This window comes from Schistocerca piceifrons, chromosome X (genome assembly GCF_021461385.2).
Source record: "Schistocerca piceifrons isolate TAMUIC-IGC-003096 chromosome X, iqSchPice1.1, whole genome shotgun sequence".
In the NCBI taxonomy this organism is placed as follows: Eukaryota; Metazoa; Arthropoda; class Insecta; order Orthoptera; family Acrididae; genus Schistocerca; species Schistocerca piceifrons.
In genome coordinates, this window is record NC_060149.1 from 190,862,533 (window position 1) to 190,887,287 (window position 24,755).

At 42.6% G+C, this 24,755-nt stretch overlaps 1 protein-coding gene across 1 annotated transcript in view; it reads left to right on the top strand.

Annotated features, from left to right (window-relative positions):
* Positions 1–24,755, top strand: part of LOC124722244 (F-box protein At5g06550) — a 610,244-nt gene that overhangs the window by 370,900 nt on the left and 214,589 nt on the right. The window contains exons 3-4 of the mRNA XM_047247434.1: positions 13,307–13,534; positions 18,839–18,974. Of these exons, the coding sequence (XP_047103390.1) occupies positions 13,307–13,534; positions 18,839–18,974 (364 nt within the window). The remainder of the gene's footprint in view (positions 1–13,306; positions 13,535–18,838; positions 18,975–24,755) is intronic.

Consider the following 24,755-nt stretch of genomic DNA (forward strand, 5'->3'; position numbering starts at 1 on the left):
ACATTGATACCCAACATATTCACTATTATTATAGGGTGGCTTATTCTAGGTTGTACAGGTGGTTCCTCACATTCATCTGGTAGTTCCTTTTGGATTTGTCTCCAACTAAAGTGATCGACATCTGTCTTCATTACATTTAGGTCACAGTGTGTAGGGGTTTCCTGAATTACCTTTTCAGCTGCCTTTTCCAGTCGGTCTATTAATTTTAAATCGAAACACCGCACGACTTCATTACATTTAGTTTGCTGAACATGACCCAAATTACTGTAGTCTGAGCGATTCTGCGCCTCCAGACATGGCATAATACTAGTTACAGCTAAACCACTTTTACCATTATCGTCGGTTTCCTTCTCAAGTGACAACTGGTCACAGCTACTGGGTTCATCGACCCCAAATTGCCTACCCTCTACATTCCCACTTATCTCCTGTTCTAAATCTATTAGTACATTATCAACATCCTGCACAGGCACTTTAGATAAGAGCACATCATCCTCATCGTAAATATAAGCATGAATTTCTTCTGCTTCTTCACCTGACAATTCAGTATTTTGTAGCTCATCCCTAATGTTACACTGCTGCGCCTTCTCTTTCTCTTCCCACTTAGAAAGCGTCTCTAACACGGTATCTATCAAATACTGTGAGTGATCTAATATTTCTGTTGTATCCTTAGGTGCTACCGACTCTTCATCCACATGTTCAGTTTGAGTATTCTGATCTGTCTTACCAATTCCCGTAACTACTGGCTTAGGAAAAGTAACCGCCTGGTGAGCGCCAGTGTCCTCATAGACGGGAACTAGTTTTCCTGCCTCGGCCTACTACTGTTTCCTTTAGTTTCATTATAGTTAACTGGCATAGCCTTACTTTCCGTACTGTTGTTTACATGCATATTTCTGTTTGGAACAAAATTATTATCCCTTGGATGCCATTGTTGGTTCTGATAACTATTTCCCCAATTCCTACCTCTCTTAGGATGGCGAACACCTACTGTTCTGATGTTTACATTGCCATTTTGCTCGTTCCTAAAATTACTATTATTGTTATTGGCAATTCGGTTATTACGTGCTTGCTCCTCATTGGCAGCAACACGTTCTACACGTTCCAAATACTCAATGAAACGATTCAGATTATCTCTAGGGGCTGATATAATTCTCGTTTGCCAATACCATGGCAGTTTGGCTTCAAGACCTAGTATAATCATTTCTGGTTTTAGCTTTTCCGCCAAATGTGACAAACGTGAAATCCATGACCTAGCAAACTCTTTAATTGATTCCTTGCCTGCATTGAAGCGTTTCCCACTCCAAAATTCTCTCAACACTTCATTTTGCTTATTGCTAGACCAATACTCATTAATAAAAGCTGTTTTAAATTCTGCTAATGTTTTACACTTTAACATAACATCAGCTGACCAACGCATGGCGTCACCTGCTAAATGGCTTTTAATAAATGAGATTTTCTCTCGCTCAGACCAAGTTGGTGGAATCACATCTTCAAAATCGTTCCAGAAATCTAACGGATGGATATTTTTATCTGGATCGAACCGCAAGAACTGCCGACACCCGATAAAAGCGGCGTTTGCAGCTACAACTTGTTGTACATTACCATTACCAGAAGTTACTGAAGCTACTTTACTCTCAATGTTAGCAATGTTAGTACTTATATTTTCTACTTTCATTTCAACATTATCTACTCTTTGCACAATATGAGTAGTGTCAGTTTTGATTGCTTCTACTTCTGCTTGACATATGTTTACTTTTATATTAACATCTTTAAATCTATCTGAGCACAGTTCAGATTCCGCTTCGATCTTTTCTGTTAACTTGTGCTCCAGCTTCGCATCTTCCATTTGGAAGTCTTTGCGAACCTCAGCAACTTCGGATTTAACTGTTTTATACATTTCAGAAAACTGTTGAGCAACCTTTTTCTTAATATCCTCATGATTGCAATCAATTTTATAATTCAAACTGTCTAGATCCTCTTTCAACTATTGCAACCAGCCTTGAAGGTATCGTCCATTACCTCCAATCGTTTATTAAAATTTGTTTGGCTGGCCACAATTTCAGACTTTAATTCAGCATTACTGCTTTTGACCTGTTCACTTATTTCAGCCTTTAATTCAGCATTATTGGATTCTAACTTATTGTCCATTGCCTCAAACCGCATATTAAAATTTGTTTGACTGGCAGCTATTGCTTGTAATATAACATTTAGATCAACAGCCCCAGCATCTTTGGGTTGCTCACGAGCTGGCTTTTTATCACACTCAGGTGACGAAAAACTAGCTCCAATACCAGAATCATCAAAACTAAATGAAACTTCTGATTGATTAGTCATACCTAACTTCTCCTTCTTAAACTCTACCATTTCTGATGACTGCTTCATTTTTAATTCATCAGAGAAACTATCATACAATAAATTTACAATTTCTACTTTCCGCTTTACTACAGGGGTCTCTATTATTGAATCATTGCCCCTTCCCACACTACTGTCAGGAGACAACACTTTATATTTCACTTTAACATTACTACTTTCAAGCATATTTACACTTGAACCGTTGTCTGTATTTACAGTTCCCTCAACAGACATAGGTTCTGATTTAAGTTTAACCTCAGTTTCTTTTGGCGGTTCCATCGCCGACAGTCTTTTAGTGCAGGTTAGTAAAATTTTTAACAGCTTTTCACTTAACTTAGTTCCTTCTGCACGACGTATGGCGTTGCCGGCGCGGCGTACCAGGATTCCTGATGCGACGTGGCACGTTGAGCTGCGGACGGCTCTCCGACGGCTGTTGTGTGTTTGCGTGGCCCGCAATTGCAGGCTCTGCGCCGGCTGCTCCAGGGGACGATTGCGGTACAGCGAGACTGGCTTCTCGCGATGCCGGCAGCACCGCTAGACTCAGTGCCAGCTCCGTCAATCCAGATGCGTTGTTAATCCAATTGCGTCGTCCACATGCACACGTAACACATTCATTGTTCTATTCTCAGTTGCGTGTCGCATTTCACTCGCGAATCCGGATAGTTAAAATTCACTTTCACTTAGTCGATTTCCCGGCCGATGCACCATATGTGGGGCGGCGGATGAGTTTGTAATAATAATTAAATCTATTGCTGTATAACCGCTTGCGTGTTGAATCAGTTTCTAGCTTTTAGAATGTTGTTATTGCTGTCTTTTGCCGTTCTCAACACTGGCTCTCTATTTACTCCGTGACCCCCAGAAAGTGATTTAATAAAACTTGGAGCCAGTAAATAGATATCCTAGTGCCCACTTTACCTGAGAATGTTCTTATAGCTGCAGCTTATAGCTCTGAGGAATTAGGAGATTGTCCGGGATTTCTAATCAAAAACGGTTTTCCAAAATAGTTGAGTATATTCTGAAATTCACTAATAAAAACCACAAGTATCCCTACAACCTAACTAACAGAACAGTTCAGAGTCTAATGCGCTGATGCAACTATAAATGTCCGAATCAAATGTTAAAAAGAATGCTCGCCAAAATTTGATGAAAATATTTCATCAAACGCCACGCAAAATTTTTGGCAGAATGTCTGTCCCGCGACGGCACGTGAAAAATACGACAATACGCAAACTGAAGCTAGTTAATGAAAATCATCCCAGAATTAACACTTCACATAAAATGTCTTCATGGTTCCGCGTATCTCTAGTAACTTAATACGGCACCCGAGGCGGTTTGCAGCAGATACACTGATGCGACGCGACTACCGACACAGATGGCGTGTCATTCAGCGTCTGGAGAGAACTGGGGCCTTGCTTCCTCGCGCAGTGTTCTTATATATAAAGCCGCGGTGCGGATGGCTGAGGGATCGCCTGATCAAATCCGCTCTCCCGACTAGCCGCTGGGCTAGTAACGCACCACTTCAAGATACATAATAATTTATAGCTTCTTTGGCTGATGGCCGAAGAAGCTCTTAATTTAAACGTGCATTCAGCACGCAGGTAAGTATTGATAATAAAATTTTGACGTGGCTAAGTTAAATACTTTAGGCGAGAGAATTAATTTAATTGCCCTGCACGCACTAGATGAGCTCTGAACTGGCCCTGTTGAGATCCGCTATCGCTATAATTTTATAGGTATAAAAAAGAAACTTTACACATTTTCATAATCATAGCGGACCTCCAACCTATTTAAATCTAAACATCCTAGCCTTATTTACTAGCCTACTTAATCTATCTTGCTTCCTTCAGTTTTGAGACGAAAACCAGAAAATCATGAATTTCCACTAAAGTCTTAATTTGTGAAATCCAAAGTACTGTTTTTATTAAATCATTATGAAAGATGAATCTAAATATAAATTTTGAAGTCTCTAGCTCTTTTCTGTTGCGCCAATGATTTTTCCAGAAAAACGTCCAAATCTCGGAAATGGCTGAAGTTATCAAACTGATATTTAACACACATTAATTTAGTATTATTTCTGACATGCTAGAAAAGTTTTAGTTCATGTGCTTGATTTTTAAGGTATTGCGCAACATTTATGACGTCAGAGCTAGTTACAGCAGACTGGCTGGCACACAATGGAAACTGATGTGAATTTACTACAGCGTGAGTAGGCTGCTTCCCTACAAGGGCAAAAATTAACTGTAAATGACTTATCATCCGTCAAAATTTGTGGCTGACGTAGTGAAGCACCGTGTATAATAATAAAACACTACGAGGGAGTCTCAACAGGACTTTTTTCAGAGAGATGTTTTGTGCGCATACAAAGACTAAACTTGAGTTACAGGACTTCAAAGAGAAAATGAAGCGACAGAAGAAAGTGAGATTAGGGTTTGACGTCCCATCGATGAGGACGTCGTTAGAGACGGAGCTCAAGTTCATGTGGGGAAAGGGAAATCGGTTATGTCGTTATAAGAGGTACCATTCCCGTAATTGCCACAAGCTACTTAGCGGAACCAAGTAAAACCTAAATCTCAATGGATGGAGTGGGATTTGAACCTCTGACCTCCCGAATAGGAGTTCAGTGTCTGATCACTGCACCACCTCGCTCGGTAAATTGAGTCGGAATCGGAGGATTGTGAAACATCTCTGAGGACCCGTTGTATTTGCAGAATAAGATTAACGAAGTGCATAACAAGGCGACGGAAATAACTAGCACCATCGGGAACTAGCCTTCAGCCACGTACTCCGTATGAACGACAACAAACCGACAAGTACTGTTCTGATACACGGTGGAAGTGTAGCACAGATAACGCTGGATAGAAGTATCTTTAAATGGAAGATGAAGAACGGCGATGTAATAGGAAAAAAACAACAACAATGAGCAGAGGAAAGAAGAAATGCCAACACCGAGACAATAAAAGTCGTCTGGACAAGAATACGCAAAATCACTTTGAAACAGAAGTGAACGTGGTCCAAAAGGACTCAACGAAAAAACGCGCACAAAGAGCAACATTACTCGTGTTTACTGTTCATGTGAAAACACGCTTCATTAGATTTGACGTAATTGCATTCACTGTTGACATATCACGGCTTGCGACTAACATCTGTACACTTTCATGGTAGGAATTTGCCGCCTAAGATAATAACAGCTGGTGATAGTTTCTTATACTTTATCAACGTCATAGAGACGAAAGTTCTGACATTGGAATCGTTTCATTCTTCTAATGATCGTCTTTAACCTTTCCACTAATTAACCGAAACCGCGCTTGTGCAGTGATGCTCGACTCTGAGGCAACCGGTTCAAATTCCGCTCGTGGAAGCAATTTACCTTATAACGTACAATTGCTCCGTCACCAGGCTTTGCTCTAATGTTCTGTCTCAAATTCAGTACCTCTCGGAAGTATCTTACTGGATGAGGACATGTGACGCCGTGAATAGCGATCCAGCGCTGTTAAACGAGGTGTCACAGTGGTTTGTACATTGGACTCGCATGCACTATGTCGGCGGGTCAGACTTTCGTCAGGTCATTCAGATTACGTTTTCTGCAGTATCCCTAAACCACAAGGCGAATTCCGCAATGGTTCCTTTGGAAAGGGAACGGCCAATTTCCTTCCCGTAACGTAATACTGTGCTCATCCTCTAATGACCTTGTCGCCGACGAATCGTGAAACTGTAATCTTCCTTCTTTCATTCGTCTGTTGCTGTTGGAAGGGACGTCGGACGCTGCGACCACCTTAGTGCTGTTCGAGTGGATAGTCTATTAGCTGGGACCTGGTTTCACACTCTCCCTTCTCTATCGTCGTCTTCAACAACGCAAATAATACACCTAACCACAAGGCGCACACATCAGAGTTAGCGACATTCATCGTGTGCACTTGTAACACTCACAGGGGTGACAAAAATTGGCGCAGCCCCGAATCCTCCCGCGGTCAGAAAAATGGTACCGAATCCTCCCAACCTCGCAAGGGTCTGAAAAATGATGGGACCGAATCCTCCCGTTTGAAGCAGGTAGCAGTTCTAAACGTTATGAATACTCGAAGCAGGCAAAGGAAAGCATATGAAGTTGCACTAGAAGATGTAAACATGTTTCGCGTGTGTTGTATGTTTAAAAGTTTTATATTTTATCTTATTTAGATATTTATTTTTAGAAACTGGAATCATTTATAGTCTTGATTTCTTCATAATTAATTTATTAAAATATCAAATCATGCATTCGCAACACATATTCTATCTCAGTGTTCATTTTATGAATTATGGTTACATTTCCAGTAAATCTATACATATAACAAATTGATAAATGTCCGATGTCTGAATATAAGAGATGGTTAAGAAAACTTAATTTGAATCGTCTATAGAAGCGCAATAGACGGCAAAAATATTTTTATAATTTCTTCTGCGCGCCTGTTCGTACTCGCATTATGCAAAAAGTAATGCACGAAGCAGAGTTATAACAGTTTTACCATAAGACCGTGCGTGGATGCCAGTACGTAGCTATGGGTTGAGCAGAGGGTCGGCACCCGCAGCCAGCACACCTCTGGGACACATGCACTAAATTATTGTGGACTGAAAACGATATGGCGAATATCAGGCCAGACCTCACTTCCACCTTTCAAAGTCAGAAAACATTGTTGATGGCGAAAAGTTCGAACCTATATCACTACATTTATCAACAACGCTTTGAAATACATACTAATACGACGAAGTTTTCTTGTCGTTTAATAAAGAGACCAATGGAATATAATGGCCATTAACTAACCCAAGTATTGTAAACAGCTGACAAAAAAACTTTGGACAGCACTTGAACGTACCATCAACATATATAGATTCACACTGCGTTAATGTTTTAAGGCTTGCCGAGTCACAAAATATGATCACTTTTGTTGGTGTTATTTTGTAATAAACGCTTTGTCCCGTCTGTGGTTTCCACATTCAGCGTGTTGATAACATCATGAACATCTGCAGCATTCGTGGGCAGTTTTGCGCCTACATTGTTGACATCTTTCGTAGTTATATGTTGCGTATCTTCTCCTTTTAACTTCTGATAAATTATTTTTGACGGTCTCTCACAAATATCTTCTATGGCTTTTCTCTTTAGGTCACAAATGATTTCTTCCCTCTGAATTTTGTTATGACGCATTTCTTCATGATTGTGCTCTTCCTGACACTCCACGACATCCAGCTCCTCAACAGAAACAGTTTTAACAAAACTTCTGTAGCCATTAATGTTGCACGTCCATCGCGCTGCACCACCTTTCAGCAGTTTTTGAAAACCGAAGATGTTACCTTTCAAAATGAACATTTTCGTTCCCCTCCTACCTACTGAAACTGTAAGCTCGTCTGAGGTCATGTTCACTCTACAACGATCTGCCGCGAACTGCGAAGAGGCCGCAGGCAGCTGTGGTCATTAGCGCAGACAATGCTCTGTCGCATTGTGTCAATTTGGGAGAATTCGGTCCTGTTACCTGCGTACCTACCTGATTTCGGGAGGATTCGGGGCTGGGCCCACAAAAATATGGAAACACCACAAACACAACACGTTACCGTGCCTAATACGGTGAGGAAACCTGCTGACATTCAAATCAACTTCCAGTCGTCTCGGAATGGATAAATGCATGTCCCGTATGGTTTTCATGGGAATATTACCATTTTCCCTGCAAAATAGATGTACCTTTAGGTAACGATGGTAGAGGTTGGTTGGTTGATTGGTTGGTTGGTTTGGCTGAGGGGACCAAACAGCGAGGTCATCGGTCCCATTGCAGTAGCCGCGCGGGATTTGCCGAGCTGTCTGGGGCGCTGCAGTCATGGACTGTGCGGCTGGTCCCGGCGGAGGTTCGAGTCCTCCCTCGGGCATGGGTATGTGTGTTTGTCTTTAGGATAATTTACGTTAAGTAGTGTGTAAGTTTAGGGACTGATGACCTTAGCAGTTAAGTCCCATAAGATTTCGCACACATTTGAACATCTGAACATTGCATTAGGGAAGAATGGAGAAGGAAGTCGGCCTCGCCCTGTAACCATCCAGGAATTTGCCTGAAGCGATTTAGGGAAATCATGAAAACCTAAATCAGGATGGCCGGACGCAGATTTGAACCGTCGTCCTCCCGAATGGGAGTCCAGGGTGCTAACTACTGCGCCACCTCACTCGGTGATAGTGGAGGTGGATAGCGACCACGCACCCTTCTCTCCAAAGTAAACCACAATGGCTCAACAATATTGAGATCTGCTTACTGCAGTGACCAGGGGAGATGTGAAAATTCATCCTCGTGCTCACAAAACCTGGCCCGGACGATGCTAACTGTATGAACTGGGGTGCTGTCATCTTCGAACATAGAATTACCGTTGGAGAACAAACATTGTAGCAGTGGATGGGCCTTATCGGCCAAACTTGTCACATCATCCTTGACAGTAATGCGACCTTGCAGAGTAATCGTTGGGCCCATGGAATACCACAATTTGGCTGTCCAATTCTTCAACGAACCCACGCCATGTTTCACTCTTGGGACGTAAACTTCGTCACAAGTTGGAAACGGCGTGAAACAAGACTCGTCCGAACAAAGGACTTCCTCCCATTGCTACGTAGGCCTCGTCTTATGGTTTCGACACCACCTTATCCTACTGTGAGCATTTGCATCACTGATAAGTGGTCTTGGAAATCGAGCTCGCCCTGCAATTCGAATCTTATGAAGCTTCGTTGGCATTGTTTTGGTGCTGACAGCTTTAGTGAGTGCGATATTCAGTTCTGCTGTGACTTATGCAGCTGTCGTCCTCTTACCTTTTTCGTCACAATCCTCTTCACTGAATGTCTGTCCTGATCACGCAACACACACTTTCGTCCGCGTTCTGACTTAGCGGATGATGTTTCCCCGCTTCCCCTGTATGTATTACATATCTTCGATATGGTACCTCTTGATACACCAGACACTTCGGCTACCTTGGTTACGGAAGCATCCATCATTCGAGCACTAAAAATCTGCTCACGTTCGAATTCAGTTAGCTCCGACACAATGCACTCACATCTCTAAAGAACACTATTGTGACCGCCACTGACACTATGTATTGAGGACGCTGCACAGGTGTAGTTCGTCGTCAATTACAACAGCGCCAACTGCAGGCTTGGCTAACGTCTGCATTTATGTTCAATCATGCATTTCTTGCGGTGTTTTTATTTTTTTGCCCAACCCCTGCACATTATAGTGGAGGAAAAGTTTCCAATCAGGCTGCTGACTGCATCCTCTGTGCCTTCCAGCCCATTCCTCTATACGACTGTACTTTACTAATTTTCAGCCATCTTCATTATTTCCCGCTTCGGTGTTAAATGCTTTTGCACGTCTTTCTCTGTTTAGCAAGAGTCATAGGAGGCAGATTTCAGACTACCTAACATATCAAAACGAAAATTTCTGTTCCGACACTGACAATGTTGAGTGTTTATGGAAAAAGTTCAAGGCAATCGTAAAATGCGTTTTAGACAGGTGCGTGTCGAGTAAAATTGTGAGGGACGGGAAAAACCCACCGTGGTTCAACAACAAAGTTAGGAAACTACTGCGAAAGCAAAGAGAGCTTCACTGCAAGTTTAAACGCAGCCAAAACCTCTCAGACAAACAGAAGCTGAACGATGTCTAAGTTAGCGTAAGGAGGGCTATGTGTGAAGCGTTCAGTGGATTCGAAAGTAAAATTCTATGTACCGACTTGGCAGAAAATCCTAGGAAGTTCTGGTCTTACGTTAAATCAGTAAGTGGATCGAAACAGCATATCCAGACACTCTGGGATGATTATGGCATTGAAACAGAGGATGACACGCGTAATGCTGATTACTAAATACCTTTTTCCAAAGCTGTTTCACAGAGGAAGACCGCACTGCAGTTCCTTCTCTAAACCCTCGCACAAACGAAAAAGTGGCTGACATCGAAATAAGTGTCCAAGGAATAGAAAAGCAACTGAAATCACTCAACAGAGGAAAGTCCACTGGACCTGACGGGATACCAATTCGATTCTACACAGAGTACGCGATAGAACTTGCCCCCCTTCTAACAGCCGTGTACCGCAAGTCTCTAGAGGAACGGAAGGTTCCAAATGATTGGAAAAGAGCACAGGTAATCTCAGTGTCCAAGAAGGGTCGTCGAGCTGATGCGCAAAACTATAGGCCTATGTCTCTGACATCGATCTGTTGTACAATTTTAGAACATGTTTTTTGCTCGCGTATTATGTCATTTCTGGAAACCCAGAATCTACTCTGTACGAATCAACATGGATTCCGGAAACGGCGATCGTGTGAGAACTAACTCGGTTTATTTGTTCATGAGACCCAGAAAATATTAGATACAGGCTCCCAGGTAGATGCCATTTTCCTTGACTTCCGGAAGGCGTTCGATACAGTTCCGCACTGTCGCCTGATAAACAAAGCAAGAGCCTACGGAATATCAGGCCAGCTGTGTGGCTGGATTGAAGAGTTTTTAGCAAACAGAACACAGCATGTCGTTATCAATGGAGAGACGTCTACAGACGTTAAAGTAACCTCTGGCGTGCCACAGGGGAGTGATATGGGACCATTGCTTTTCACACTATATATAAATAACCTAGTAGATAGTGTCTGAAGTTCCATGCGGCTTTTCGCGGATGATGCTGTAGTATACAGAGAAGTTGCAGCATTAGAAAATTGCAGCGAAATGCAGGGAGATCTGCAGCGGATAGGCACTTGGTGCAGGGAGTGGCAACTGACCCTTAACATAGACAAATGTAATGTATTGCGAATACATAGAAAGAAGGAGCCTTTATTGTATGATTATATGATATCGGAACAAACACTGGTAACAGTTACTTCTGTAAAATATCTGGGAGTATGCGTACGGAACGATTTGAAGTGGAATGATCATATAAAACTAATTGTTGGTAAGGTGTGTGTCAGGTTGAGATTCATTGGGAGAGTCCTTAGAAAATGTAGTCCATCAACAAAGGAGGTGGCTTACAAAACACTCGTTCGACCTATACTTGAATATTGCTCATCAGTGTGCGGTCCGTACCAGGTCGGGTTGACAGAGGAGATAGAGAAGATCCAAAGAAGAGCGGCGCGTTTCGTCACAGGGTTATTTGGTAAGCGTGATAGCGTTACGGAGATGTTTAGCAAACTCAAGTGGCAGACTCTGCAAGAGAGGCGCTCCGCATCGCGGTGTAGCTTGCTGTCCAGGTTTCGAGAGGGTGCGTTTCTGGATGAGGTATCGAATATATTGCTTCCCCCTACTTATACCTCCCGAGGAGATTACGAATGTAAAATTAGAGAGATTCGAGCGCGCACGGAGGCTTTCCGGCAGTCGTTTTTCCCGCGAACAGGAAAGGGAGGTAATGACAGTGGCACGTAAAGTGCCCTCCGCCACATACCGCTGGGTGGCTTGCGGATTATAAATGTAGTGAAGTGATAAGCAGAGCGAATGAATACCAACTGCCTCTCTGCATTGCCTTTGTTGACTTTGAAAAGGCATTTGACTCCGTTAGCCATGTAGCTGTCCTCCAAGCTTTGAGTGAGCAAGGAGTGGGAGCAGCATACATTGAAGTGCTCACGAAAATCTACGAGAATTCTTCAGCTTATGTTAACATCGGCGAATCAACTCAAGAATTCCGCATCATGAGGGGTGTCAAGCAAAGCGATCCCATCTCCCCAAAACTGTTCTCTGCTGTATTGGAAATGGCTATGTCAAAGCCGAGCTGGGAAGGTAAGGGAATTAGAATTAATGGAAGAAGGCTTACCAACTTGAGATTTGCTGATGATATTGCCTTACTGGCCAAAGACTTCGCAGAGCTCCAAAACTTAGTTACACATCTTGCATCGGAATGTCAGCTGGTTGGCTTGAACATGAACCTTTCCAAAACAAAAGTAATATCCAACAAATGGGTCCCAGCTGGAGATGTGAAAGTCAAGGACAGTCTACTAGAAGCGGTCAGTGAATATGTCTACCTTGGCCAGATTATAAATATGAAGGGAGACATAAGGCCAGAAATCTATCGACGCATCAAGCTTGGCTGGCAAGCATTTGGGAAGAATTCAAAAGTATTCACATCAAAACTGCCAGTAAATCTGAAGAAAGCAGTATTTGATCAATGCATTCTTCCTGTGATGGCGTATGGCTGCGAGACATGGACACTGAACTCATACACAAAATGGAAACTTAGGACAGCACAGAGAGCCATGGAGAGATCAGTGCTGGGCTATACAAGAAAGGACAGGAAAAGGGCAGATGATATCCGGTCTGTGACGAAGGTTAATGACATCTTAGAGAGAGTAGGTTCCTTGAAATGGCAGTGGGCTGGCCACGTCGCAAGAAGAAAAGACAACAGATGGACGAAGCTAGTACTGGAGTGGAGTCCGAGAGAGCACCGGAGGCCTAGAGGAAGACCACCAGACAGATGGGACAAAGACATCAAGAAGATCGCTGGTAACACCTGGCAGATAACTGCCCAAGACCGTCCCACTTGGAGAAGACTTCTGAAAGCCTACCTGAATCCACGACTCGAAGAGGCCACATCATCTAATGATTGAATTGGCTGATGATGATGATGATGATGATGATGATGATGATGAGATATAGATTCGTGCGCTGTCTCCTCCCACTTACCCTCCCACCCCCTGCCACCCAGACTTTGCCTCCTTCCTTTCTTCACCACCGTTCTTCCTAATCATCCACCCTCCTACGCCCGCCCCCACATCCCACGTGCGATGACCAGATTATCGAATACGTGCATATTTATAAATGAATATTACCACTTGTACACAAAGCAAACTAAATCAAAATATTTTTCTAGTTGAAGAAGCTACCTTCAGGTAATAGCAGGATTCATCAAGTGATCTCACTTTCCAGATGGCCTAAAAAACTAAATTTGAAAGAGTACTTGCCCGTCCGCGTTCGTCATTATCTATTCTTCTTTCCCACAGATACGCGTACACTGGAAAACCGGTAGTTGTGACTGATGCGATGGAGAACTGGACTGCTCCAGAGGTGTTCGACTTCGAGTTCTTCAAGAGTATTTATGACGAGAGAAACGTACGAGGCTGCCAGTTCTTCCCGTACGAAACGGAATTCAAGCGCTTGGAGGAAGTGTTCGACATGAGCGAAGACAGAGCAAAGATGAGGGACGGCACCAAACCTTGGTATGTTGGCTGGTAAGTACTCTCCACGTCCTACCAAGATTACACGAATATCTAAATAGTGCATAACTGTAGTGTCCTGGTATTCGGTTATGTGTTAAATTTATACCGTTTCTTGGAGTTCCCTTCTACAAACTAGTTACTTATGGAGCATGTTCTTAAAGATGCGACTGATGTCATTGCGGGGGGGGGGGGGGGGGGGGGGGGGGGAAGGTGGGCATGGGGTGCGCACAATAAATTGTATGTAAAAAGTATTTGCTATTTTCATTTCACCCGCCCTCATTCACCTGTCAGTCTCAACAGTTAAACAGAAGGAAGTTGTGTTACTTCTAGCTTAGGTTTGGTGGAGACACCCACAAGCGAAAAGCGTGAAATCTAAAAGAGAATGACAGATAAGTGACATGAAAACCTCGTTATCATATAGGCTTGAAAAGAAACATTAAATTATGCTAATGTTTAACTGAATTATTCTTTGGAAGCAATGATTGTTTAAAAATTGTCGGCCAACCGGCATGCGAACACTCCAGAAGACACATTCGCACAGCAGCACTTGTCAGTGCAATCACATGGTCCGTCCGATAGCGCAGAGAAATGCAGAGTTGTACATGGAAATGACAGTGACCACTGTTGTTCCCATCACTGAGTGTCACTCCAAGCAAGGTTTCACGCGGTTCCGAGAGTTCGAGTTCAAAAAGGTGTCCCTTGTCAGCCTGGTTGTGACTGATCACATCGCAGCGCAGATTTAACGCCACTATCTTACCCACATAGATTCTCATACTCACCCGGCCAATCTATTTAACTATGAAGAAAGTGGCCATCCGTCAATGTCAGCAGAAGCACTGTAATAACAAATATTTTTATCAACTTCCTATCGCTGATGCGAACTAAGGAGCAGTTTACCTTAATACGAGGGTTCGAACTTTAATAGTTGCAACTATTTATTTACAGCCGGCCGGTGTAGCCGAGCGGTTCTAGGCGCATCAGACTAGAACCGAGTGACCCCTACGGTCGCAGGTTCGAATCCTGCTTCGGTCATGGATGAGTGTGATGTCCTTAGGTTTAAGTAGTTCTAAGTTCTAGGGGACTGATGACCTCAGATGTTAAGTCCCATAGTGCTCCGACCAAATTGAACTGAAAATTTATTTACAGCTCGTACAAAATAGATACGTGTTTCAAAGTAGTCACCAGCATTGTGTATAACCCGTTGCCAGCGATGTGGGAGTTGCAGGATCCGCTTAGCAGTGCCAGTTGTGTTGAGAGTTCGATCGGCGCGGTCTATTACTCGACGAATTTGTAGCAGTTCTGAAGCGAATGCCGTGAAGTGTTTCCCTCAGTTTAGAAATCGAGTTGAACTCACGAGATCTTAAGTCAGGGGAGTGCAGTAGGTGGTATAGCACTTACCAGCCGTCAGTGAACAAATCAGTAACAGCTTGCAGTATACGTGCTTGAGTATTGTCCTACAAAATGATGGTCAGGTCCTGCAGAAAGTGTCATCGTATCTGTCTCTAAGCTGGTCGTAGGTTGTGTTCCAAAAATGAACAGCATAGAGACAGAAGTGATGACACTTTTTGCAGGACCTGACCATCATTTTGCAGGACAATGCTCAAGCACGTAAAGTGCAAGCTGTTACTGATTTGTTTGACTGATGGGGCTGCTAAGTGCTATACCACCTACTGCACTCCCCTGACTTAAGCCCTCGTAAGTTCACTCGATTTCTAAACTGAAGAAAATACTTCACGGCATTCGCTTCAGAACTGCTACAAATTCCTCGGGCAATAACCGCGCCGCTCGAACTGTCAATAGATCTGGCACTGCTAAGAGTATCGTACGACTTCCACATCGCTGACAACGGGTTATACTCAATGCTGGTGACTACTTTCAAAGGCAGTAAAACCTTGAAACACGTATCTATTTTGCACGAGCTGTAAATAAATAGTTGTCACTATTAAAGTTCCACCCCTCTTATTAAGCGATAGGTTGTGTAATTTACACTGTATGATACATTAAGTTTCTCCACATTATATTTCGTATGGACAGAAAAGTAATTACAAAGCAGCTATTTATCAACTAGTTTGCAATTGTTCTTCACATACTTGGCGTAATGTGTGAGAACTGGACTTCATAATGGATTTTAAAGGTATTTTTTTGTCAAGATACAAACATAAAGCGTCTATATATAAATACCAAAATAAAGATAATCTGCACAAAAATTTAAGATTATGTGACAGTAGCCAGATAGGGGCGTAACTGTAGTTACAGAACGTTGGCATGACACGAATTATTGCCCTGCGGAGTATACGACAAAGAGAACTCAACAGAATTTTGCGAACATATGGTGATTATACAACCATCGCGAATACAATACTTATAAATACACGGTACTGCCCGTATAAAATAAAACAGTGCTTTATGAAACATTAAGGCCGGCGCACTTGTTAGGAGGGGCACCATAATTATCACAAGGTTTAAGAGTAAGTTTTATTGCTGTGCTTCAAAAAATTCGCAGTACAACAAGTACCTTACATCTCCCTTTTCTTTCTTCTGTCATTCGCAGATATTATAATCCTTGATACCCATTCTCTGTGAATAGAAAGGATTTGAACCATGGCTGGTATGCATACTTACCGCTAGCATGCATTCTTCGAAATCAGAGAGAGTTTCCAGTTACGGGTTGAGCCTAAGCGTCATTTTGTTCTTTTTGGAGACTGAGAGGCCCAAGTCCACTTCCCGTTCCTCACTGTCTAATATCTGTAACCATATCTTGAAACCGTTCGGTGAGAGAGTTGTATTTGTTACTGAATCAGAGATACTGACGTTCTTCGCCAACTGGTCCAGTTTGTAAACTAGACCTACATCAGCTGCGACCCATACAAAGGAGATTCCCATACGCCTTCTTTTCTTCTGTGGTGACATTCGGTAATTACATTCAATCCGAATGGTAAAATGAATAGTGATTATCCTTCAAAATCTTCATAGCAGCGAATGCGAAATTTAAAACCTAAGATGCATAGTGTAGACTAAATGAAGGCTGCACACAGATTCTGCACATATGTGAAAGAAAAAAGCGCTCCATTCACTAGCGTCTCGCTGGCTGCCTCGCTAAACGGCTAAGTCCCGCTCAAGGTCAGCCGCCTATAAGGCGGCGCACACAGCCATAGAAAGAAAAAGGAAAAAGTGAGTGATCATCGTTATATTCATACATCTACATCTACATAAATATTCCGCAAGCCACCCTGTACCACTACTTGTCATTTCCCTTCCTGTTCCACTTGCACTCTCTGTACGCCTCCTAATGAGCCATAATTTCTCGTATCTTATCTTCGAAGTCCTCACGCGCGAAGTATGATGGCGGCAGCAGAATCGTTCGGCAGTCAGCTTCAAATTCCGGCTCTCAAAATTTTATCAAAAGTGTTTTTCGAAAGGAATGCCGCCTTTCATCCAGGGATTCCCATTTGAGTCCCCGAAGCATCTCCGTAACACGTTTCGCTCGAATCTACCGCTGACAAATCTAGCAGCCCTCCTCCAAATTGCTTCGATGTCTTCCTACAATTCTACCTGGTTCGGATCCCAAACACTCAAACAGTACTCAAGAATAGGTCGCACCAGCGTCCTGTATGCGGTCTCCTTCGCAGACGAATCACTATTTCCTAAAATTCTCCTAATAAACCGAAGTCGACGATTTGCCTTCTCTACCACAGTTTTCACATGCTCGTTCCACCACATATCGCTTTGCAAGGCTACACCCAGATATTTAAACAACTTGACTGTGTCAAGCTGGACACAAATAATACCGCATCCAAACTCTACAGACTTGTTCTTCCTACTCATCAGGATTAACTTGCATTTTTCCACATTTAGGGCTAACTGCCATTCATCACACCAACTGGAAATATTGTCAAGTCATCTGGTATGTTCTTACAGTCGCTCAGCTTCGACACCATACCTTACACCACGGCATCATCAGCAAACTATCTGAAATTTCAGCAGTGTAGCTGCTTTGTTAATTGTTAAAGTCTACGGTATACACGGTGTAAATCTAAAAATAAGCTTCACACGAAAAAATTCGTAGAATCCAAAGTTGATTATTTTCGAGGGGAACATCTGCTGGAACTAAAATTAGCCCGCCGCCCCAGCCCCCATTTTTTATTGCAGAATCAGATTCCACATAAAAAACTACGTACATTTTGTCTTAAACATTTGTTTTGATTCTTGGTAGTTGGCGCTGTAATTCAAGAAAATCCATGTTCTCATTTTTGCGTGGAAAATGGTTACGGATAAATAAAAAATATTTACTTCGTAAATTTTGATTCGCTAAAACTAAAACTCTCCCAAAAGGGGGGGTTTGAGAGAGAAGAATTAGAGTTTTACAAATGTTGACCCAAGTTTGAGAGAGAGGAATTAAAGTTTTACAAATATTGACCCAAATATTTGGGTCAATATTTGTAACACTCTAATTCCTCTCTCTCAAACCCCACCCTATGGGGAGAGAGGGAGAGTTTTAGTTTTAGTGAATAAAAATTTACGAAGTAAATAAGTATTTTTTATCTATCCGTAACCATTTTCCACGCAAAAATGAGAACATGGATTTTCTTTAATTACAGCGCCTACTACCAAGAATCAAAACAAATGCTTAAGACAAAATGTACGTAGTTTTTTATGTAGAATCTGATTCTGCAATAAAAATGGGGGTTCCCATTTGGAATTTTAAATTTTAAAGTTGCCTGCCGCCCCATCCCCGAGGGGGGGAAGCTAATTTTAGGTACCCCCTCGAAAATAATCAACTTTCGATTCTATAAATTTTTTCGTGTGAAGCTCATTTTTCGAGTTATTCTGGTTTGTGAACTTGAGCAGGTAAATGCAGTCTCATGTGACAAAAACTTGGACGCCGCGATCTTCACATAGTCTACGCATTTATTTATTTTCTGTTGACTTACATGTAGGTATTTTCTTGACAAATTGGCACTTCCCTTACCATTTGCATATTGCTAAAAATTGTGTAATTAGATTGAAACATATTTTCGCGTAGGATACGGCTATAAACTTTGTTTCCCAAACACTCAAATTTCGGTCTGTATATCGGTTTTAAGATACTCGAAAACAAACCTATATTTCAAGACTTAGGCTGTACTGCTATTAAGGTCTGAGAAGCACAGCGTAATGAAAAACGTACTTTATCAAAAGTGTGGATTTGTGTGTTTTAACTGTAACACGTTGGGAGGAGAGATTATTTTTCCATAGCAATAAAAGGTTTAAAGTTAACCAATTCCTACAAAATCAGATTAATTGTAAGAATTGTAATGGCTGGTTACTGTATTTCAGGAGTAACTGCGATGATCGTATCGCTCGTATCCTGAGGGAGCACTACACGCGCCCCTACTTCCTGCCCCCAACTGCGGAGAACAAGAACACTGACTGGATATTTATCGGTAGCCCCGGCTACGGGGCCCACATGCACGTAAGTTGATTCACACATAAATGTATTTCTGCATATATTCTAACATGCAGGTCCACGAAAATTATCTAAGAAATGACTGCTCTGAATTATTTTCTAACGATCTATTACATGTGTAGTTAACACTGTGACTCCAGACGGTTTCACGACTATACGTAACTTTTTTTACATCCGACAATCTGACAGTCATACTTCCTTTTCAGTAACTTGTAAACATGTAATTTCTAATTTGTGAAATCGTGTATCAAGGTAATTCATTCTCTGATGGAGACGAATGACGAATTAACCGCTGCTGGTCCGGAAACTGTACAATATGGATGTTTTGAGTGGTTTTGCAAATCCATTAGGCAAAGGCCGAGTTGGTTTCCCATCTCCACAGAACACGCTCACAGTTAAATTACAGACGACTTAAATAATGACAATCACATAGAAGAAGACGGAACATGCTTTCCATTAAGGTAACATATTGGCATGAGGATGGACAGCCGGGCACAGAAAAAGTTATAGATCCACGATGATTCATCCTGCAGAAATTATTGTTTTCTGTGTAGTAGTAACCGCTGCAAGATGTAAACGACATCATAGTCCAGCACCAATCCCTGTCATTTTATCTGGCAGTATCGTCGTTTCTCTAATATCGTCCAGAGATATTTAGGAGGGCAATGACAAAATATTTAAAAAATCGTTGAGTAAAAACGATAGCTATGCCACTGCCTTAATGAGGTCATTACACTGGGATGACAGTAGTGATGTGATATGCACTTATACGGATGGCGGTACTACGGCGTACACAAGGACAGTGCATTGTCGGAGCTGCAATTTGTACTCAGGTGACTCTTGTGAAAAGGTTGTAACGTGCCCTTAGAAAAATTGTACATGACTGTGCTTAAACTGACACACAATATTTTTTAGCGCAACGCAATCTGACTTTCAATAATCCCTACAAGAGAATGGCCCAGACTAAATTAACCTATACGTTTCACAAATCACTTACCTCACCAATAATCTTCGTTACTCGAACTACTGCAATACAGCGAGCACCACTACTGCCAGCTAAATGAAAGATTCAAACTACTGAAGGCACTAACTACTGATAGGCATAGTTAGCAAATGAAAGATTTTGATAGAGAACAAACAATGTATTTACCTTAATAGCGTTCAAAAGTCATAATATATATAGCAGTTCATGACATCCAGTTTTATAAATTTCAAAACTCCGCCATTTCTCTCCCCACATCCACAACTGCTGGCGGCTCACCTCCAACTGCGCAACGCTACGCGCTGTTCACATCCAGCTGCCCAACACTACAATGGCAGACAACAATGCAAACTAGCCACAGACCGCACACAGCACAGCCAGTGATTTTCATACAGAGCGCTACGTAACGTTGCCAATAAGAAAACGCAAACAGCCTACTTACAAGGTTCCCGACGTGTTATGGCCACACGATTGGAATTAACAGATTTTGAACGCGTAGTGGTAGTTGGGGGTAGACGCATCAGACATTCCATTTCAGAAATCGTTAGGGAATTCAATAATCCGAGATTCACAGTGTCGAGAATGTGCCGAGAATACCAAATTTCAGGCATTACCTCTCACCACAGACAACGATGTGACTGACGGCCTTCACTTAAGGACCGAGAGCAGCGGCGTTTGCATAGAGTTGTCAGTGCTAACAGAAAAGCAAACACTGCGTGAAATAACCGCAGAAATCGATGTGGGACGTACGACGAACGTATCCTTTACGACAGTGTGGCGAAATGTGGCGTTAATGGGCTCCGGCAGCAGACGACCGGCGCGAGAGCCTTTGCTAACAGCACGACATCACCTGCAACGCCTCTCCAAGGCTCGTGACCATATCAGTTGGACCCTAGCCAACAGGAAAACCGTTGCCTGGCCAGATGAGTCCCGATTTCAGATGGTAAGAGCCGATGATATTGTTCGAGTGTGGTGCAGACCCCATGAAGCCATGGACCCAAGTTGACAACAACACACTGTCCAAGCAGGTTGTGGCTCCGTAATGGTGGGGGCTATATTTACATGGAATGGACTGGGTCTTCAGGTCCAACTGGACTAATCATTGACAGGAAATGGTTATCTGAAGCCATTCCCGGTCTTCATACTACCGAACAACGATGGAATTTTTGTGGACGAAATGTTTAATGTAAAAGTGACCTGTTATCAATAAAGAACTGTGCAATAAGTTACTTCGTAAATACCTACAATATAGGTTCAGCCACTTTAAAATAAATCCATCTAATGACGGAGATACAGTACTCTGTAACTGCAAAGGTAACATCGCTGTTTAAAGTTGGGTAATCAAAGGGAGTTTAAAACTTAGACGGAAGTGTTTTCTCAGTGCAACATATAAACTCGTATACACCATCATAATAAATATAAGGTGAAAGCCCATAGCGGAAGTGTCTTATGAGAGGGACAGAGTAGACTCAGGAAAAGTAGATTCGCTTTAGACGTTTTTATATCTATTATATGATATATAGTGGGAATTAGTGAAGTTCGCTGGCAGAAGGAAGAAGACTGTTGGTCAGGTGAATACAGGGTTATAAATACCAAATCAAATAGGGGTAATGCAGGAGTAGGTTTAATAATGAATAAAAAAAATAGGAGTGCGGGTAAGCTACTACAAACAGCATAGTGAACGCATTATTGTGGCCAAGATAGATACGAAGCCCACACCTACTACAGTAGTACAAGTTTATATGCCAACTAGCTCTGCAGATGATGAAGAAATTGATGAAATGTATGATGAGATAAAAGAAATTATTCAAGTAGTAAGGGGAGACGAATATTTAATAGTCATTGGAGACTAGAATTCGAGAGTAGGAAAAGGGAGAGAAGGAAACATAGTAGTTGAATATGGGTTGGGGATAAGAAATGAAAGAGGAAGCCGCCTGGTAGAATTTTGCACAGAGCATAACTTAATCATAGCTAACACTTGGTTCAAGAATCATAAAAGAAGGTTGTATACATGGAAGAAGCCTGGAGATACTGGTGGTGGTGGTGGTTAGTGTTTAACGTCCCGTCGACAACGAGGTCATTAGAGACGAAGCGCAAGCTCGGGTTAGGGAAGGATTGGGAAGCAAATCGGCCGTGCCCTTTCAAAGGAACCATCCCGGCATTTGCCTGAAACGATTTAGAGAAATCACGGAAAACCTAAATCAGGATGGCTGGAGACGGGATTGAACCGTTGTCCTCCCGAATGCGAGTCCAGTGTGCTAACCACTGCGCCACCTCGCTCGGTCTGGAGATACTGGAAAGTCTCAGATAGATTATACAGGGTATTACAAAAAGGTACGGCCAAACTTTCAGGAAACATTCCACACACACAAATAAAGAAAAGATGTTATGTGGACATGTGTCCGGAAACGCTTAATTTCCATGTTAGAGTTCATTTCAGTTTCGTCAGTATGTACTATACTTCCTCGATTCACCGCCAGTTGGCCCAATTGAAGGAAGGTAATGTTGACTTCGGTGCTTGTGTTAACATGCGACTCCTTGCTCTACAGTACTAGCATCAAGCACAAGTACGTAGCATCAACAGGTTAGTGTTCATCACGAACGTGGTTTTGCAGTCAGTGCAATGTTTACAAATGCGGAGTTGCCAGATGCCCATTTGATGTATGGATTAGCACGGGGCAATAGCCGTGGCGCGGTACGTTTGTATCGAGACAGATTTCCAGAACGAAGGTGTCCCGACAGGAAGACGTTCGAAGCAACTGATGGGCGTCTTAGGGAGCACGGAACATTCCAGCCTATGACTCGCGACTGGGGAAGATCTAGAACGACGAGGACACCTGCAATGGACAAGGCAATTCTTCGTGCAGTTGACTATAACCCTAATATCAGCGTCAGAGAAGTTGCTGCTGTACAAGGTAACGTTGACCACGTCACTGTATGGAGAGTGCTACGGGAGAACCAGTTGTTTCCGTACCATATACAGCGTGTGCAGGCACTATGAGCAGCTGATTGGCCTCCACAGGTACACTTCAGCGAATGGTTCATTCAACAATGTGTCAATCGTCATTTCAGTGCAAATGTTCTCTTTACGGATGAGGCTTCATTCCAACGTGATAAAATTGTAAATTTTCAGAAGCAACATGTGTGGGCTGACGAGAATCCACACGCAATTGTGTAATCACGTCATGAACACAGATTTTCTGTGAACGTTTGGGCAGGCATTGTTGGTGATGTCTTGATTGAGCCCCATGTTCTTCCACCTACGCTCAGTGGAGCACGTTATCATGATTTCATACGGGATACTCAACCTGTGCTGCTAGAACATGTGCCTTTACAAGTACGACACAACATGTGGTTCATGCACGATGGAGCTCCTGCACATTTCAGTCGAAGTGTTCGTACGCTTCTCAACAACAGATTCGGTGACCGATGGATTGGTAGAGGCGGACCAATTCCATGGCCTCCACGCTCTCCTGACCTCAACCCTCTTGACTTTCATTTACGGGGGCATTTGAAAGCTCTTGTCTACGCAACCACGGTACCAAATGTAGAGACTCTTCGTGCTCGTATTGTGGACGGCTGTGATACAATACGCCATTCTCCAGGTCTGCATCAGCGCATCAGGGATTCCATGCGACGGAGGGTGGATGCATGTATCCTCGCTAACGGAGGACATTTTGAACATTTCCTGTGAACAAAGTGTTTGAAGTCACGCTGGTACGTTCTGTTCCTGTGTGTTTCCATTCCATGATTAATGTAATTTGAAGAGAAGTAATAAAATGAGCTCTAACATGGAAAGTAAGCGTTTCCGGACACATGTCCACAAAACATATTTTCTTTCTTTGTGTGTGAGGAATGTTTATCGAAAGTTTGGCCGTACCTTTTTGTAACACCCTGTATAATAGTAAGACCGAGATTCAGGAACCAGGTTTTAAATTGTAAGACATTTCCAGGAGCAGATGTGGACTCTGACCACAATCTATTGGTTATCAACTGTAGATTAAAACTGAAGAAACTGCAAAAAGGTGGAAATCTAAGGAGATGGGACCTGGATAAACAGACTAATCCAGAGGTTGTACAGAGTTTCAGGGAGAGCATAAGGGAACAATTGTCACGAATGGGGGGAAGAAATACAATAGAAGAAGAACGGGTAGCTCTGAGGGATGAAGAAGTGAAGGCAGCAGAGAATCAAGTAGGTAAAAAGACGAGGGCTAGTAGAAATCCTTGGGTAACAGAAGAAATATTGAATTTAATTGATGAAAGGAGAAAATATAAAAATGCAGTAAATGAAGCAGGCAAAAAGGAATAGAGACGCCTCAAAAATGAGATCGACAGGAAGTGCAAAATGGCTAAGCAGGGGTGGCTAGAGGACAAATGTAAGGCTGTAGAGGCTTATCTCACTAGGGGTAAGATAGATACTGCCTACAGGAAAGTTAAAGAGACCTTTGGAGAAAAGAGAAACACTTGTATGAATACCAAGAGCTCAGATGGAAACCCAGTTCTAAGCAAAGAAGGGAAAGCAGAAAGGTGGAAGGAGTATATAGAGGGTCTATACAAGGTCGATGTACTTGAGGACAATATTATAGAAATGGAAAAGGATGTAGATGAAGATGAAATGGGAGATACGATACTGCGTGAAGAGTTTGAAAGAGCACTGAAGGACCTGAGTCGAAACAAGGCCCCGGGAGTAGACAACATTCCATTGGAACTACTGACGGCCTTGGGAGAGCCAGTCCTGACAAAACTCTACCATCCGGTGAGCAAGATGTATGGGACAGGCGAAATACCCTCAGACTTCAAGAAGA